This window comes from Ambystoma mexicanum, chromosome 2q, assembly GCF_040938575.1.
Source record: "Ambystoma mexicanum isolate Mex_15411 chromosome 2q, UKY_AmexF1_1, whole genome shotgun sequence".
NCBI classification, from domain to species: Eukaryota; Metazoa; Chordata; class Amphibia; order Caudata; family Ambystomatidae; genus Ambystoma; species Ambystoma mexicanum.
The window spans coordinates 110765575-110780786 of record NC_090924.1 but is presented as its reverse complement, the minus strand read 5'-3'; the positions used below and the strand labels follow the sequence as shown (position 1 = coordinate 110780786).

General features: G+C 43.8%; 1 protein-coding gene across 2 annotated transcripts in view; it reads left to right on the top strand.

The window, feature by feature from the left end:
- The window catches only part of IFT140 (intraflagellar transport 140), a 2226364-nt gene that overhangs the window by 1225872 nt on the left and 985280 nt on the right, over positions 1 to 15212 (top strand). For both annotated transcript variants that reach the window (XM_069646971.1, XM_069646972.1), the window contains exon 13: positions 5180 to 5307. In XM_069646971.1, the coding sequence (XP_069503072.1) occupies positions 5180 to 5307 (128 nt within the window). The remainder of the gene's footprint in view (positions 1 to 5179; positions 5308 to 15212) is intronic.

Genomic DNA, 15212 nt, shown 5'->3' with positions numbered 1-15212 from the left:
TCATCTCTTCCTGCACTGTGTAAGTCCTTAGCCAAGAGACAATACTTAAGATCCTTCCCAGTGTTGTTATATTGCCGGTTTTCATGGGTCAGGAGTACAAGCCTTCTGTCAGGTTTGTTTCTATCAAATGTTGCTGCTAGGGCCTTATAGTTTGCTTTTACCACAGATTATTTATTGCCCCTTTTTGAAATCCTGTAGCCATTGGATTCCTGTCTCCCGGGGCATACATTTCATAACCTAGTGACAGGAGCGCCTGTGCTTCTTTCAGAGTTATAGTAGCAAACAAATTCGAATTGAAGTGCACAATTACTCTTTCGTTCCAAAAGTCAGAAATACATTCCATTTACACAATGTCTTTTGAGGTAATGGTTCTTAATCTCAGAATTTCAAATAGGAGGTTTAAGATGGTTTTTCTGCTTAATAATTATGTTTTGATCTTAGACAAAAAGCTGTTCCACACATATGCTGTTAGCCCAGTTTTTAACAACGTTCTTTCATATGAGAGGAATTATCTAACCAGCTTTTAGCCTCAGTGACCACGTTGTAATTGTGATGCACTTTTCTTTTATCCTCCAGAGTGCATAAACATGGTTCTTTTATTGCATATTCTGCAACCTGTACCCCAGGATTAACCATGTGAAAGTGTTTGCTCTCTAGTTTATCCGAGTATATAGACAATTAACTTAAATTCAGGATATCCTGTTTGTCCTTCTTATTAGCTGGTAACATCATATAATATTTGGTAAACTTTTGTCCAGTGTGATAGGCTTCCCCTTCTCCACTTCATTCTTCTTTATCATCAGCCGTAGATCCATCTGCCTGCGGTCCTTTTTTATTAGTATCAGATTTCCCCTTTATTTGAATTTCCTTTGACTGATACGCATCTGGAGCATTTTCATTTACTTACCATATGGAAGCTTCCTAAGGAATTTCCTAGAGCCTTTGTTATAAAGCGGGAGATTCTTCATGTTTCTTGGCTTCTTTTTAGTATGTTTTGTTGTATTCGCCTCTGTGGATGTACTTTGAATGGGCGCATTTCACTTGTTCTCAGGATATATTTATCCTCCTGATCCTTCTGAGATTTAATTCCCATTGTATTAAGTAGCCTAAACTGGTTGGAAGGAGCTGGAGAGTTGTTATATGACAGTTGTTTATCAGGCAATTGTAGCAATAGGAATTCATCTTTGTGAAAATGTTGTTGTTCCCCACAGTTGAATCCCTCCAAGTTGTTCACTTTGCAATTGATTTCTTATAAAAAATAACTTTTTGGTCCTTAAACTCGTTATTGATGTTTTAATATAATTTTACTAATGGGTTAAGGACACAATTCAGGGCTATCATTGATGAGTGCCCTCCAGCTTCCATGTTCTCATGAGTATTCAGAGGTTGTGGGGAGAACTGTTGCATAGGTGTATGTTCTTATGGGTATGCTGGTGCTTCTAGAGCATTGGTATCATAGTTTCTAAATAAAGAGGGAGTTCGATTTAGAAGTTCAGCATGCCCCTCCAGCTCATTCGACCGGTTTTGGCCATCCCCCCATGGACAAATTGGCGGGTTAGGGATTGCACAATGGTTGGAGTCTGCCAACCTGTCCCATGGCGTTTCTCCTTTGTTAGCCTCTGCCTGTTCTGTCGTCATTGGAGTCTCATGTAGTTTTAATTTGGGATTGATTTTCGCATTCAGGAACAGATTTTCCTCGGTTTTTTCCTCCGTATGGATGTTGGCAAACTGTGCGTCTCTACTAGTACAGGCTCCTCCATTGGGACCGCTGTCGATATTGTACTTGGAGTGATTTTCCGATTAGTGCTCTCCCTTATGGGCACTTGCAACGTTGCCGAATGGAGTGACAACTTGTTTGTGACCGCTTTTCTATGCAATGTGCAGGCTTTGATGTTTTTATCTTTCTTATAGTCCGCTAGACGATCGCTGTTCAATGGAAAAAAAGTCGGATAGAAGCCAGTCTGACTTACCGGTTCAAACGTGCATTAAGAGGGACACATGTTTCTTCTCTTCCTTACCTGGACTGCTTAGACTGCCCTCCTCTGCACTCTGCTTCAGTGCTCTGTGCGATGCACACGCCGATAAGAGTCCAGGTGTTGCAATATACACCTTCCTCACAGCAACAAGGATACTGGCTACACGCCACTACCCAGACTGCACTCCGCTTCCGTGGTCTCCACTTCAGTGTCCTTCCTTTCTGCATTGCTGGCCTCTGGCATTCAGTCCTCTGGTCTCGGGCTTTCTGTCTTCTGGTCTCCAATTTTTATAATCGGTCTCTCTTCTTCAGAAGTAAAAATGTGCCACTTCACTCCAAGTCTTACAATCTTTCCAGCAACCTTTCTCTCCTCTCTGGGTCTAAGAATGATCTTGAACTCTAGGTTTTACTGGCAGCTAAGCAACATTCCTCTGTGCTCCAGCAATCTACTTCCTCTTTAGCACCTCAACTTTCCTTCTCTATACCACAAAACACTCTTCTACTCTTGTCATGGGAGCAGACTGTTATATAGTGCTTGGACTGACTACCTTCCTGCTGATGGGCCAGAGAGGTGAAATGCTCACTTTGGGCCTGGTTAATGCCAGGCATGCTTTACAGCCCTCAGATCATGGAGGCCATCTTTAAATGTGAAAGCCACCATCATGGATGCCACCTTGGTCTTTTTATTTGCGGGCAAGGAAGGAGCTGCTGGTTTGTTTCCTCAGCTCAGGTTGTGGAGTTCCCCTTCTCTAAATTTAGTTTTGATGACCTCCTGTGGCAAACAGTGTTATTCATTACTCCTCTAGGGTGGGAGTTTGGAAACACGTTTCTCCTTTGTTTGGTCCAGTGCTGGTAACCTTTACCATGCTTTTAAGGTAGGCTGTTGCTGCAGGTGAGTTAATTGTGATGGCAACAGTGAGGGAGAAACACGTTCTTTCTCTCTGGGTGGCAATAAACTGTACAGGTTAGGACTATGCTTCCTGCTGCCACTCTGGATATCAAATTGGGGAGGGGTTAGTGTTCCCCAACATTGCCCCTTTTGGGTGGTGAAATATACTACCATGGATCACCCCAATCTTCCCCATTACTTCTTGGTTCCAAATCTGTATGTTTTGTTTATCCGGTCTGGGATTTCCTCTTTTGGGGAAAAAGGCTTTATGGAACATATAGTCCCTTTCTTGTTGGTTTGTTGCCGTGGTTTGACCCATCTGGCCCAGGGACATGTTTTCCTGCCTTCTTTCTGGCATGGTAACCTGCCTGGGACTTCTCTATGGTCATCCCCTCCCGGGTCTAAAGTTGAACTCCCTGGATCCTGTCCAGGTTTTGGTTTTGTTCAAAATGAATGGGACATGTCGTTTTTTCTAGTTTGTTTATCCAATTGAGATTGGTCTATGACTGGGGTCTGATTTTATTGCATTTGTATTGTATTTTATCTGAATTTATATAGTGCCTAATGACTTAGCGCTGCACAAAAATATAATGTGGTTTAAAAAAAAAGAAGGAAACATGTTACACATTAATGACCTTTATGTCGAAGAACAAAAGTGGGATTTGAAATGAGTATGAAAAGAAGAGATAAACCGAATAGAAACAGGAAGAGAATCCCACAGTTTTGGTGTCAGTTGAGAAAAAGAGCAAAAACGTGACTGAGCACAACAAGGGCGAGGACTAGACAACAAGAACTGATATTGTGAACGTAAATGCTGAATATGCTGATACCAAGAATTCCAGGTGGAACAATAAGGAGAAGCCATGGCATCTAAAGATTTAAACACAAGACAGAGGAAATGGAATTCTAAGACGAGAGTCAAAAGATAACCAATGTTAAGGCTGAATGGCATCAGTAATAGACTCACAGGGAGAAAAAGGACAGATGAGACGTAGGAAAGAATTGAGACTAGAATAAAGTTGGGCGAGATGAGAAGCAGGTAACCCGAGAAGCAATAATCCAACAAGGAAGAATAAAACTGTAAACAAGCAGTTTGATGGCATTAAAAGTGAGCAAAGGACAGGCTTTACAAATGTTAAGCTTGCGAAAACTTGCAATTGCTGAACTGGGGAGACCAAACCCATGTTGATGTGGTGAAGTCCATGTCATCACTTCGCTTCATTTACAAGAAATTGTACCGTATTGATTGTTGCATTGCAAGCATATGCTCTTCCAGATGACAGGCCTTCCTACCCTCATTTTTGTCATGATACAATTTAGGTAAGTAGAAGCACTGCTGGATCTGGACTTAAAAAAGGAAGCTAGTCGATGTGCAAGAAAGGGAGGCTGCTAAGGGCGGAACTGGACATGCACCTCTGACTTTGCAGCATCTTTATGGCATCTTAGAAAAGTTCTCCTTCCTTTGTGCTGTAATGTGAGCATCCCATGAATCTAAATTGTCCAGCTATGGGGCATGGGCAGGTGGCACCATATATACCTATGCAAGCTTTCATTTTTGGGAGGTATTGTTTAGCATTTGTTCTGGTCTGTGAGAGTGCCAAAATAATTGTGACGATCCAAACTGGCCGGGTGGTTATTTCTAAGAGATAACAGATTTGCAGAGGACGCAAAGTATATATCGGGACATGCGTCATCATAAGTTACACATTTTGTTTTTTGCAAGGATAAAGGGGACCATGTCCTCCACCTTTAACTTACTTCAGGTAATGTGTGAGCTCTTGCTTTTGCTTCTTTCAGAGGACAATCTCCATAGCCTTGATGTCAGACAAGCTTGTCTAACTTCTATATTGAGACAATTAAGGAGAGGAGCATGTATCCACCTTATTGCACACAGTGGAAATGCATCAGGGATGACAGTTTTTAGGGATGTATTCCATTTCCCATTGATATAATTTTTAGAGGGGGCATAAGCAACTGGGTATCCATGCTTATTCCACTGTTAGTATGGCTGTATCTGCGAGTTTTGAAAGGGATGTACGTGTCTGGAAGTTATGTGCAGTGGCGGCTCTTCACAGACATTCTGTAAACATTTCTCAATTTCTTCCAGGAGCGATTCAGAGTTTTCACCAGGAGGGTTTGGAAGCATGTTTGTTTCACGTTGAACTTCTGTCTCTGCTCTGTACGCAACCAATGTCTTCTTTGTTTGATAATTTATTCCCAAATGTCCCAAATGACAATATATGTTTATATAAAATGTTAGCTATGGTACAAGGACTTGGATGCATGGCTTACCATTGTGTGTTTTTTTTTTGTAGGGTACTGTGAAACAGCTGCTGGTGTTCTCAGAGGCAGAGGGAAATCCATGCCTGCTGGATGTCTGCCAGAGTTTCCTTGCTGTTGCAACAGACTTGGCTCATTTTAAATTGTTTGATCTATCTCGCAGGTATTTTATTTATTTATTTATTTTAAGGGTCAATGTGCCTCATTATGAGTTTGCAGGTATCCCGCCCGTAAATTCAGGTGGGATACCGGCAAATAGTATTACCGTTCCTGCCGCCTGATATACCGGAATTACTGGCATATTGCAGATGGCCGGAGTACCAGTAAATCCCCATTTGAATGGATTGTGTCCTCCCAAGTATTCCTTATCTCTGTTATTTCCATATTCAGCTTGATGCCTCAGAGAAGATTTCAGCAGAGGGCGTTGTGCGTCGAGTCGATGTCCGTCGGAGGCCTCCGTCTCGACGTCACCACAGGTACAGGTAGCACGTTCAGCACCTGTTGGCTTCAGTTTTGTTTTTCCCTGCTTCACAGCTTCGGTAACGTAACGCCTTAGTTCTAGTCAGTAAATTCTTCGATATTTCTTAAATAAAGAAATATCTTAATAAAGATAATGAGAGTTTGGAGAAGCTGCAAACTTCCAAGGCAGCTGCCAAATTCATTGAGCTGCAAAAGGCAATCTCCAAACCGCCCCACGGGTACGCCCTGTAGGGGTCGGTCCTTTCACTATTATTCCGCATTCGGAAGGGGCAGAGGACATCCAGCTCAAAGAGGACATAGAAAATTCCCCTGTGGTGGACGGGGTAGAGGTACTAAGACCGCATCAGCAGCGGCTGCCTTACCTTCAGCCACTGCGTCAGCCGCTCCCAAACCTCTCTGAGGTCTTCATTCACAAGACTAGTAGGAGGCAGGTTATCACAGCATCTGACAGAATGGCAGGCTATTAGTACAGATGCTTGGGCACTGGAAACGGTTGCCTAACCTTCCTGCAAAAACCTGAGTCACTGAGTCATCCACCAGGGAAAAACTCTTTTGAAAGTTCCAGACCCGCTTCTTATGCAGGAGATTTTAACCCTGCTAGAGAAAGGTGCTATAGAACCAGTACCTGTAGTGGAGAGGAACAAGGGTTGGTACTCCCCATATTTTATAATTCCAAAGGAGGAAGGTGGATTGAGACCCATCTTTCTCAAATCCTTCAGGCCCTCCAGCTTCAGGATTGGATGATATCATTGGACCTTCAGGATGCTTACTTTCGGATCCATCACAAGCACAGACAGTACCTGAGGTTCGCCGTTGGTGGTTCTCATTATCAGTTTTCGAGTTCTGCCATTTGGGCTGACCTCTGCCCCAAGGGTTTTCACAAAGCTAATGGCGGTAGTGGCAGCGAGTCTCAGGAGAGCTGGGATTCATGTCTACCCCTACCTGGATGACTGGTTGATCACGGCCAGTTCCCCAGAACAAGCCCTGGAACATCTCTACTTTACCTGTCACTCTCTTCACAGGCTGGGCTTCTCCCTCAACTTTAAGAAGTCCCAAATGATACCATCACAAAGACTTCAATTTATCAGAGCAGTCCTGGATGCATCCCTTGGAAAAGCCTCGCTACCAGAGGTGAGGGCTCAAAACATTCTGCAGATGGTGACCAAATTCCAGAATGCCCACCATCTACCGGCCTTTGATTTTCTGAGGTTGCTCGGCCTCATGTCATCCTGCATTTTTCTGATGCCAGAGGCTCGTCTGAGAATGAGATCTCTCCAGTGTGCTCTCAGTAACCAACGGTCACAGTTCTCAGAGAGGATGTCAAGATCTCAAACAAATCCCAAACAGAGTTGCAGTGGATCTTCAGTGCTGGGCTTGTCGGGAGAATATCTTGAAAGGAGAACCGTTTTGGCAACCATGGCCGGAGATAACCGCAGTGACGGACGCCTCACTCACGGGCTGGGGAGCCCATGCCAACGACTTGACCATCAGTGGTCGTTGATCTCCATCGGAGTCCAAACTGCATATCAACCTTTTAGAGCTGAGGGCAATCAGACTAGTGCTGAAGGCCTTCCTGCTCCTTTCTGTATGGGGAAAAAATGTCCTGACAATGACTGACAAAACAGTGGCCATGTACTACCTCAACAAGAGATGTGGTCTAGGGTCACTACCACTGTGCAGAGAGGCAATGCAGCTCTGGTTCTGGGCAATACAAGAAGGAATCTCTCTGTCAGCAGTTCATCTAGCCGGAGAGAAGAATATGTTGGCGGATGCTCTGAGCAGGCAGAGCACAGTCTCCCACGAGTGGGAACTAGCCCAGGAAGCCCTTCAGGAGATATTCACCCTTTGGGGAACCCCTCAAGTGGATCTGTTCGTGGCCAGTGCCAACTGTACTGCTCAAGGGAATTTCCCCAGAGAGGAGCTCTAGGAGACGCATTCATGGTGGATTGGGAATTTCCACTTCTGTACGCATTTCCTCCATTCCCCGTCATTCTTCATGTCATCAGGAGGTTGAGGAAGTTCAGGAAATCCATGATCCTAATTGCCCTGGACTGGGACAGGTGGACGTGGTACCTGGACCTTGTGGATATGTCCATCTGCCCTCAGATTTGTCTTCCACAAAGAGAGGATCTTTGTTGCGAGAGGAGGGTCTGGGTCTCCATCCGGATATCAGGACTCTCTCGGCCTTCATGCATGGTTTCTGAGATACAAAGATTGGGACCTCCCGGACAAGGTAATGGAGGTATTGCTTTCGGCCAGAAGGCCAGCAACCAAATCTTTATACCGCTGCTGCTGGAATAAGTTCTGCAGATAAGAATGTTGATACTTTTTCATGCAATACACCAATGGTGTTATCTTTTCTATTACACCACGCAAATCTGCGGCTCCAGATTGGTACCATCAAGGGATACCTAGCAGCGCTTTCTATTTTTAAGCGCACTTCAGAGGAAGTATCCTACTTTAAGATTCCTCCTGTAATTCAATTCTTAAAAGGTTTAACTAATATTTACCCTCCAACACCCTTTCAAGTCACACTGTGGGATCTCAATTTGGTTTTGAACTTTTTGATGGGTGCTCCTTTCGAGCCTCTACATTCTTGTCCATTAAAACTTCTTACCTTGAAAACCGTATTCTTAGTGGCAGTTACATCAGCCCGAAGGGTGATTGAGCTACAGGCTTTATCCTGCAAGCCTCCTCATACTGTATTTTATAAGGACAGAGTGGTTCTAAAGGTCAAGCCTACATTTGTTCCCAAGTTCTTTTCTGAGTATCACATTACTCAGAAGTTAACATTACCTAAATTTTTTATCCTCCTCCTTATCCAGGGAAAGATGAAGAGAGGCTTCACAGGCTTGGTCGTAGATGTGCACTGAGCTTCTACAGTTCCAGATTGGCTAAACTACGACAGGATGACCAGTTATTTGTGGGCTAGACAGGCCATAAATTGGGTCTAGCCATCACCAAGCAGACTATCTCCAGGAGGATCATTTTAACTATATTGGAATGCTACAGGCTGGCGGGTAAAGACCCTTCAGAACATCTGAGGGCTCATTCAACAAGGAGTGTTGCAACTTCGTCTACCTTGCAAAGGGGAGTTCCGATAAAAGACATATGTGAAGGTGCCACATGGTCTTCTGTGCACACCTTTACAAAAAATACTAGTCTGGATTCCTCCATGAGTCATGGTTCTGCTTTTCGGAAAGCAGTATTGCACTGTGTGCATACATGACCACGTTAAATTTTACTCCATCCTCCAAATTAAGTAAACTGCTTTGGTAGTGTATCAAATATAGAGAATACGTGGGAGGACACAATCCATTTGAAGAACAAGTTACTTACCCATGGTAATGTTCTTCCGACTGGATGTTCCTCCCACGTATTCCTTATTGCCCCCCCCCAACCTTCCCAGCAGTAAAACCTCTCTTGCAGTTGCAGTCTACGGTCTCTCAGGGGGAGTAACCGTCAGACACAAGGCATAAGACCTCTCGTGCAAATGAAACCGAGACCAACGGGCGCTGCGTGTGCTACTTATACCTGTGGTGAGGTTGCGACAGAGTCCTCTGAGGGACATCGACTCGACCAGACCTCAATGCACAGTGCTCTCTGCTGAAAAAATGTTCAGAGGCAGCAAGCTGGATATGGAAATATCAAAGATAAGGAATACGTGGAAGGAACATCTAGTTGAAAGAACTTTACCCTGGGTAAGTAACGTGTTCTATGCTGTCCCATAGGACTCCAAGGGGGGGGATTGCTGGTATTATCGGCACTGGTAATACCAGTGCTGGTAATACCAGCTGTTTTTTGCCAGTGAGGCGTCTGATTTACCCCACTGGCAAACTTGTACTCTTCCGGTCCTGAAATTCCGGATTGGCAGAGTCATAATAACGCCCAATATGTCTTCTGTACATCAGTGAATGTGAATATGTACTCTCTAAATGATTAAAATGATCAAATCTTTCACTCACTGGCATGCTCATTTGAGCCTCCTCACTCATCAAAGCAACCTAACTTGAAGATAGGCAATACATGGCCCATCCCCACAAGGCACTTAAAATAATTAATCTTAGTACGTAATCTAATCTTTATAGTTAACCTCTGCTGTTATAAAGGGCCATATTATGCAATGTTCTGCTTGGTTACTATCAAGGCATCATGAAGCAAGACACAGACAGCTGACAAAGTTGGAAATAAAATACTTTATTGAATAAAATGTCAGGATGGTAGAAGGCCTAACTTGCCCTGTACTAAGGTGGGATTTCCCTACCTGAACAAAACTAAGGAAAGTCTGAGTGAAACAGTTCAACTTAAAGGTCTGTGTCCAACACTGTCAGTTCCAGTCTTGAATCTTCCTGCAGGAGGGATGCTGGCCCACCAGACCCCCCCCCCCCCCCCAAGTCTGCCTGCCTAACAGTCTTTTAGGAGAAATAACTACCAAGCTGGCAGACCCAAGGGGAAAAGGGGAATGGAGAAAATAAAAAAAATGCAGATCTTCAATGGCTCTCACTGACGCCCTCTGGTATTGGATTAGATGCCTCGGTGTCTGTGAAATTTAAAAGACAACAATTTGTTTGTTACTATCTGTTCAACCTTACTCCAATAATTACTTTATAATATGCCACCCTGCTCCTTAATACCTGCTGCCTATGCATGCTTGCTGATAGGCTTCTTTAATGTGTTGCAGTTGAATTACAGTAGCTCCTTTGTTAAACTCTATTATCAGGAATCTTTTCTGTAAATCTTCTTAATAAACTGCTCAGACTTGAGTTGAAGATTTCTCCCTCACTGCCTCACTCTTTCTTATTAGTGGTGAAATTCAGTTATGTCTTCAATTGTCTGTTCATTCTGCTTCTCTTGCAAAATTTCTTGATATTGTCTTTTATATCTGTTCTTTCACTACTACTCACAATTATACTGCAATTTAACTTTGTTTACTTTGTTTTCTAATTCATTGCTAAGTTAACTGCTTAAATATAAATTAGAAGTAACTTCAATTTTAACTTCTTTCCTTTTCTTGACTACTCAGAACTATTAATCTGTAAACTGGATTTCTTCCGTGCTTCATATAATAATAATTAACTTTCCGCCAGCCGCCGGCACTGAATTCGTTTTATTCCGATTCCAATTTCTTTTGACGGACTTTAAAGACTCTCGTGCCGCACATAGACCACGTGCGAAGGCCTTTCCTCGAATGAAGCCCGAACGAGAAATACGCGGATACGCGAGACGAAGGAAACATCAACAAACTGATTTAATAAAACTAATACTGGGTTAGTGTTTGATGCAAAAGTACATTACTCGATCGATCGCTGAAACATAACTATAAATACTTTACCCGCGCTACTATTAATACGTTAACACCCGCATATGTTAAATCATTACACACGCACTCAGCATTACCAAGAACATTCCATATTTACGCGCGCACAATTGCAGATTTCAAAGTTGCTCACATAAAATTTTCAATTACAATTTCAATTACAAATCCGCCTCCAACTCCCTCAGGGTCAGCCGCTTCTCCAAACAACGAGTTGGGGGCAGATCTCTTTCCACTGCAGGGGCCTCCCTCTGGAACAGCCTTCCTACCTCCCTGAAACTTGAGGAGAACCACCTCCGGTTCCGGAAGCACCTCAAAACCTTCCTCTTTGCCTCCGCTTTCTCTCCCCCTCTCCCCTGCTAATACTACTGAAACTGCACTGAATCTGCAACTGGGCCATTCACCGTTCTCGGCCCAGCCACTCTCCCCTGCACTGCCTCCACGGCAACCCCTGCACTACGGGACTGTGTCTGTATCCATACAGCCCCCCTTCCCAGCACTTGTCTGCACTTACCTCGCACTTGCCACCAGCTGGCCCTTATTTATCCTGTATGCTGTATGCTTATAACCCTGTACTGCACTTTCCCCTCTCCCTTTCCCCCATGCACTTTTCCCTTCCCCTCTACCCTTGCACTTGCGCGATCTGAATGACACCTGGCCTAGTAAGATTGTTGTCTGTCTCCCCTTGTTCCCCCCCCTGCCTCGTCGCGCCTTGAAACACTTGTGTATAGACGCGTTACAAATGCCTTATCATATATCATATCATATCATATCATATCTTGCATTTTTTAAGTCTTTTCATCAAGAATTGTTTCACTTTTAAGTTCAGAACATTTTAACTACTATAGACAGTTCTTGAAAGTTCAGTAAAGTAACTTAGCTTGCTTCTGTTTTCTTCCTCCTGCTTCTCAAAATGGCTCTAATTTCATTGGCATCTTCTGTAGATTATCTTCTCTTTTTTTTTTTTTGAAACTTTATTTACACAACATCTGTTTCAAAACCCAAGACAATCAGTGCATAAGAAATAAAACATGGCAAATTACACAAGAAAAGCACAGCATTTTACACAGTTCTATGTACAGAGTGAGATATACAACACCGTAAACCTTCAACAAATCAAATACATCTCTCAATTACCCCCGCACCCAACAACTACAATGCCAAGGTAAAATAGCTGCAAAAATCTACCCCATATTTTCTCAAACAAAGCCAATTTACCAAGTCTCCTATACATCACTCTCTCCATATTTTCCAATTCATTCATCTCAGACAACCATGTCTCAATATTCAATGTCAAAGCATTCTTCCAGTTCCTCAAGATAATTCTTTTACCAGTCATCGCCCCTCTGAACAACCACTTCTTCTCACTCCGAGTGAGATCCTCCCCAATATGATCACACTAAAATCCAAGACCGGAAGACCAACAATCACTTCATCACATATACGTCCAATCTCACCCCAAAACAGCCTCACCAGTCTTCAATCCCATACTAGATGTTCCAGCGTACCGATTTCACATGAACATCTCCAACATTCTGCACTCTGCAACATCCCTCTTTTATACATTCTTTCAGGCGTCCAATAAATTCGATTAAGAATTTTAATCCGTCTCGATCTTTCCGTGAGTCCCAGCGAGCACAACTTCACATTCATACACATGTTTTGCCACAAGCCCTCCGTGACATCCAACCTGATTCTCCTGCCCCACTCGTCTCTTAAAGAATCATTCCTTAGAAAACACGACACAAACACTTTATATAGGCGACTGGCCAGTCCCCCACCCGATCCCACCAAATTCTTTGCAAACAGATCCAATGCAAGTTTCTTCTCCAAATCCACAACGCCAATCGCACGTTTAAGCTTTACAAAGTCAGAAGCTCTAAAGTTTTCAATATCATATTGTTGCTGCAATTCCCTTGCGTTCATCCAACAACCATTTGTAAACAGATCAACAACCCACCTCACCCCACCAAGAAACCAATCTGCCCAAAAGATCACCTTGCCATCTATTTTGATAGCAGGATTTAGCCACACCGAGGCACCGGGCTCCCTCAAAGCATCCACACCCAAATAACGACACAAACCCTTCCAGGCGCTCCTCATGCTATCCATCAACAAATCATGTCCACAACTCTTTCTAGAGACCGAAGTCAACACAGCTCTTGAAGTAAGAGACCCATTGAAACTGGTTTCTGGCTCTACCCAAACATCCTGCAAATCCTCCACAAAAATAACCAAAAATTCGGAAAAGAAAGCCAGGTGATATGCCCTGAAATTTGGCACCCCAAGACCACCCCTATGCAATGGCAGTTGTAACTTCCACAATTTCAACCTCGGGGGCTTCCTATCCCACAAGAACTCCTGCAATAACCTGTCCAAATCTCTCCAAAACGTCTTAGGGAACATCAAAGGGACCATGCTCAATACATAATTAATCCTCGGGGCATTCACCTTTCCCCACAAAGAAAGATTCATAAGACTCCATCTCTCAAGATCCGTCCGCAAACCACTACACATGACCCGCGCATTTTTCTTAACCATGTCACCATCTCCGGAGTAAGCCAAACCCCCAAGTACAGCAATTTATCCGGACACCACCTGAAGCCCAAATCCACCACAAACCTCCTATCAACAGAATGTGTCAAAGGCATAATCTCCGATTTCATCCAATTAAGTTTGTATCCAGAACAAAGATGGAACTCCGCCATAACATCCATTAATGCCGGTATAGATTTCTTAAGGTCACTAAGGACTAAGAGCATGTCATCCGCAAGAAGCCAAATCTTCTGCGTTATCCCCCAGCACGAGTGACCTACCACATCTTCAGCATTCCTGATAAATTCGGCCAGTGGTTCCAAAGCCAACACAAACAGAAGAGGCAACAGAGGCCACCCCTGCCTCGTACCTCTCCCCATTCTAATCCTCCCCCCGACCTCATACCATTGGTGACAACCTCCGCAGTCGGCTCACTATATAACAGCCTGATCCAGGAAATAAACCTCATACCAAAACCCATCTTATCCAACACCTTGTAGAGGAAGTCCCAATTCACCCTATCGAACGCTTTCTCTGCATCCAAAGATAAAACAGCACTATTCCCCTCCTGACCACTTGCTTTTGATACAGTATTCAAAATCTTCCTGATGTTACTGCAGGTCTTCCTACCCTTCACAAAACCAGATTGATCCACATGTATCACGGACGGAAGCAGACGCTCCAACCTGCAAGCCAACATTTTCGCCAGAATCTTATTGTCTACATTTACAAGACTAATGGGCCTATAACTGGAAGGCAGAGTTTCATCCCTCCCTCCTTTCAAGAAGACCGATATCAAAGCATGACGAGTAGTCTCAGGAAGTAATCCGGTGGTCAACATCTCCACATACATATCCAGCAACAATCAGAGAGCCGAATCGGGCAGAATCTTATAAAACTCCACCGGGAACCCATCTGGTCCTGAGGCCTTCCCAGCATTCAACTTACCAATCGCCATCCTAACCTCATCAATGAAAAATCCTCCTCCAACAACATCGAATCATTCACATTAATCCTAGACAGGCCTATCTGCACCCTCACCTGATATCCCCGATTCATTCTTATAAAGTTCCTCATAAAAGTCTCTGAAAATGTTGTTAATCTCACCCGGACGATTACTGCCGTCATGAGTCCGAACCGAAGGAATAGACCGCTCAGCCTCCCACTTCCTCAGCCTATAAACCAACCACCTGTCGCATTTTTCACCCTTCTCATAATAGGCACATTTTAAATAGAAGCTACTCCGATCATTACGTTCATCAATGAGTGAATTCAATTCTCTCCTCACCCTTTTAAGTTCACCCACTGGCTCCCCACAAACTGGATCTACCATCACCCTCCTCGACAATTCGGTAAGTTTAGTCCCCAACAATGCCTCCCTTCCAACGCTCTTTTTCCGTACCCCACTTGACACACCAATTAGATGGCCCCGTATCGTACATTTCATAGCCTCCCAGACAACACTGGGACGCATCACTCCATCATGATTACACTCCACAAAACAATCCACTTTCTTCCTCAATGCCTCCAACACATCATCCTTCTGCAGCAATGAGACATTCATCCTCCAAAATGTATGAACATGCAGCGCATATCACAGCCGTAATTGCAAAACCACATGCGCATGATCCGTTAAAAGTATGTTAACAATTTCACATGTTTCACAACACTCCGTCATCCGACCAGCTGTCAAAAACATATCTATTCTCGAATACACTGAAAGGGCACCCGAGTAAAAA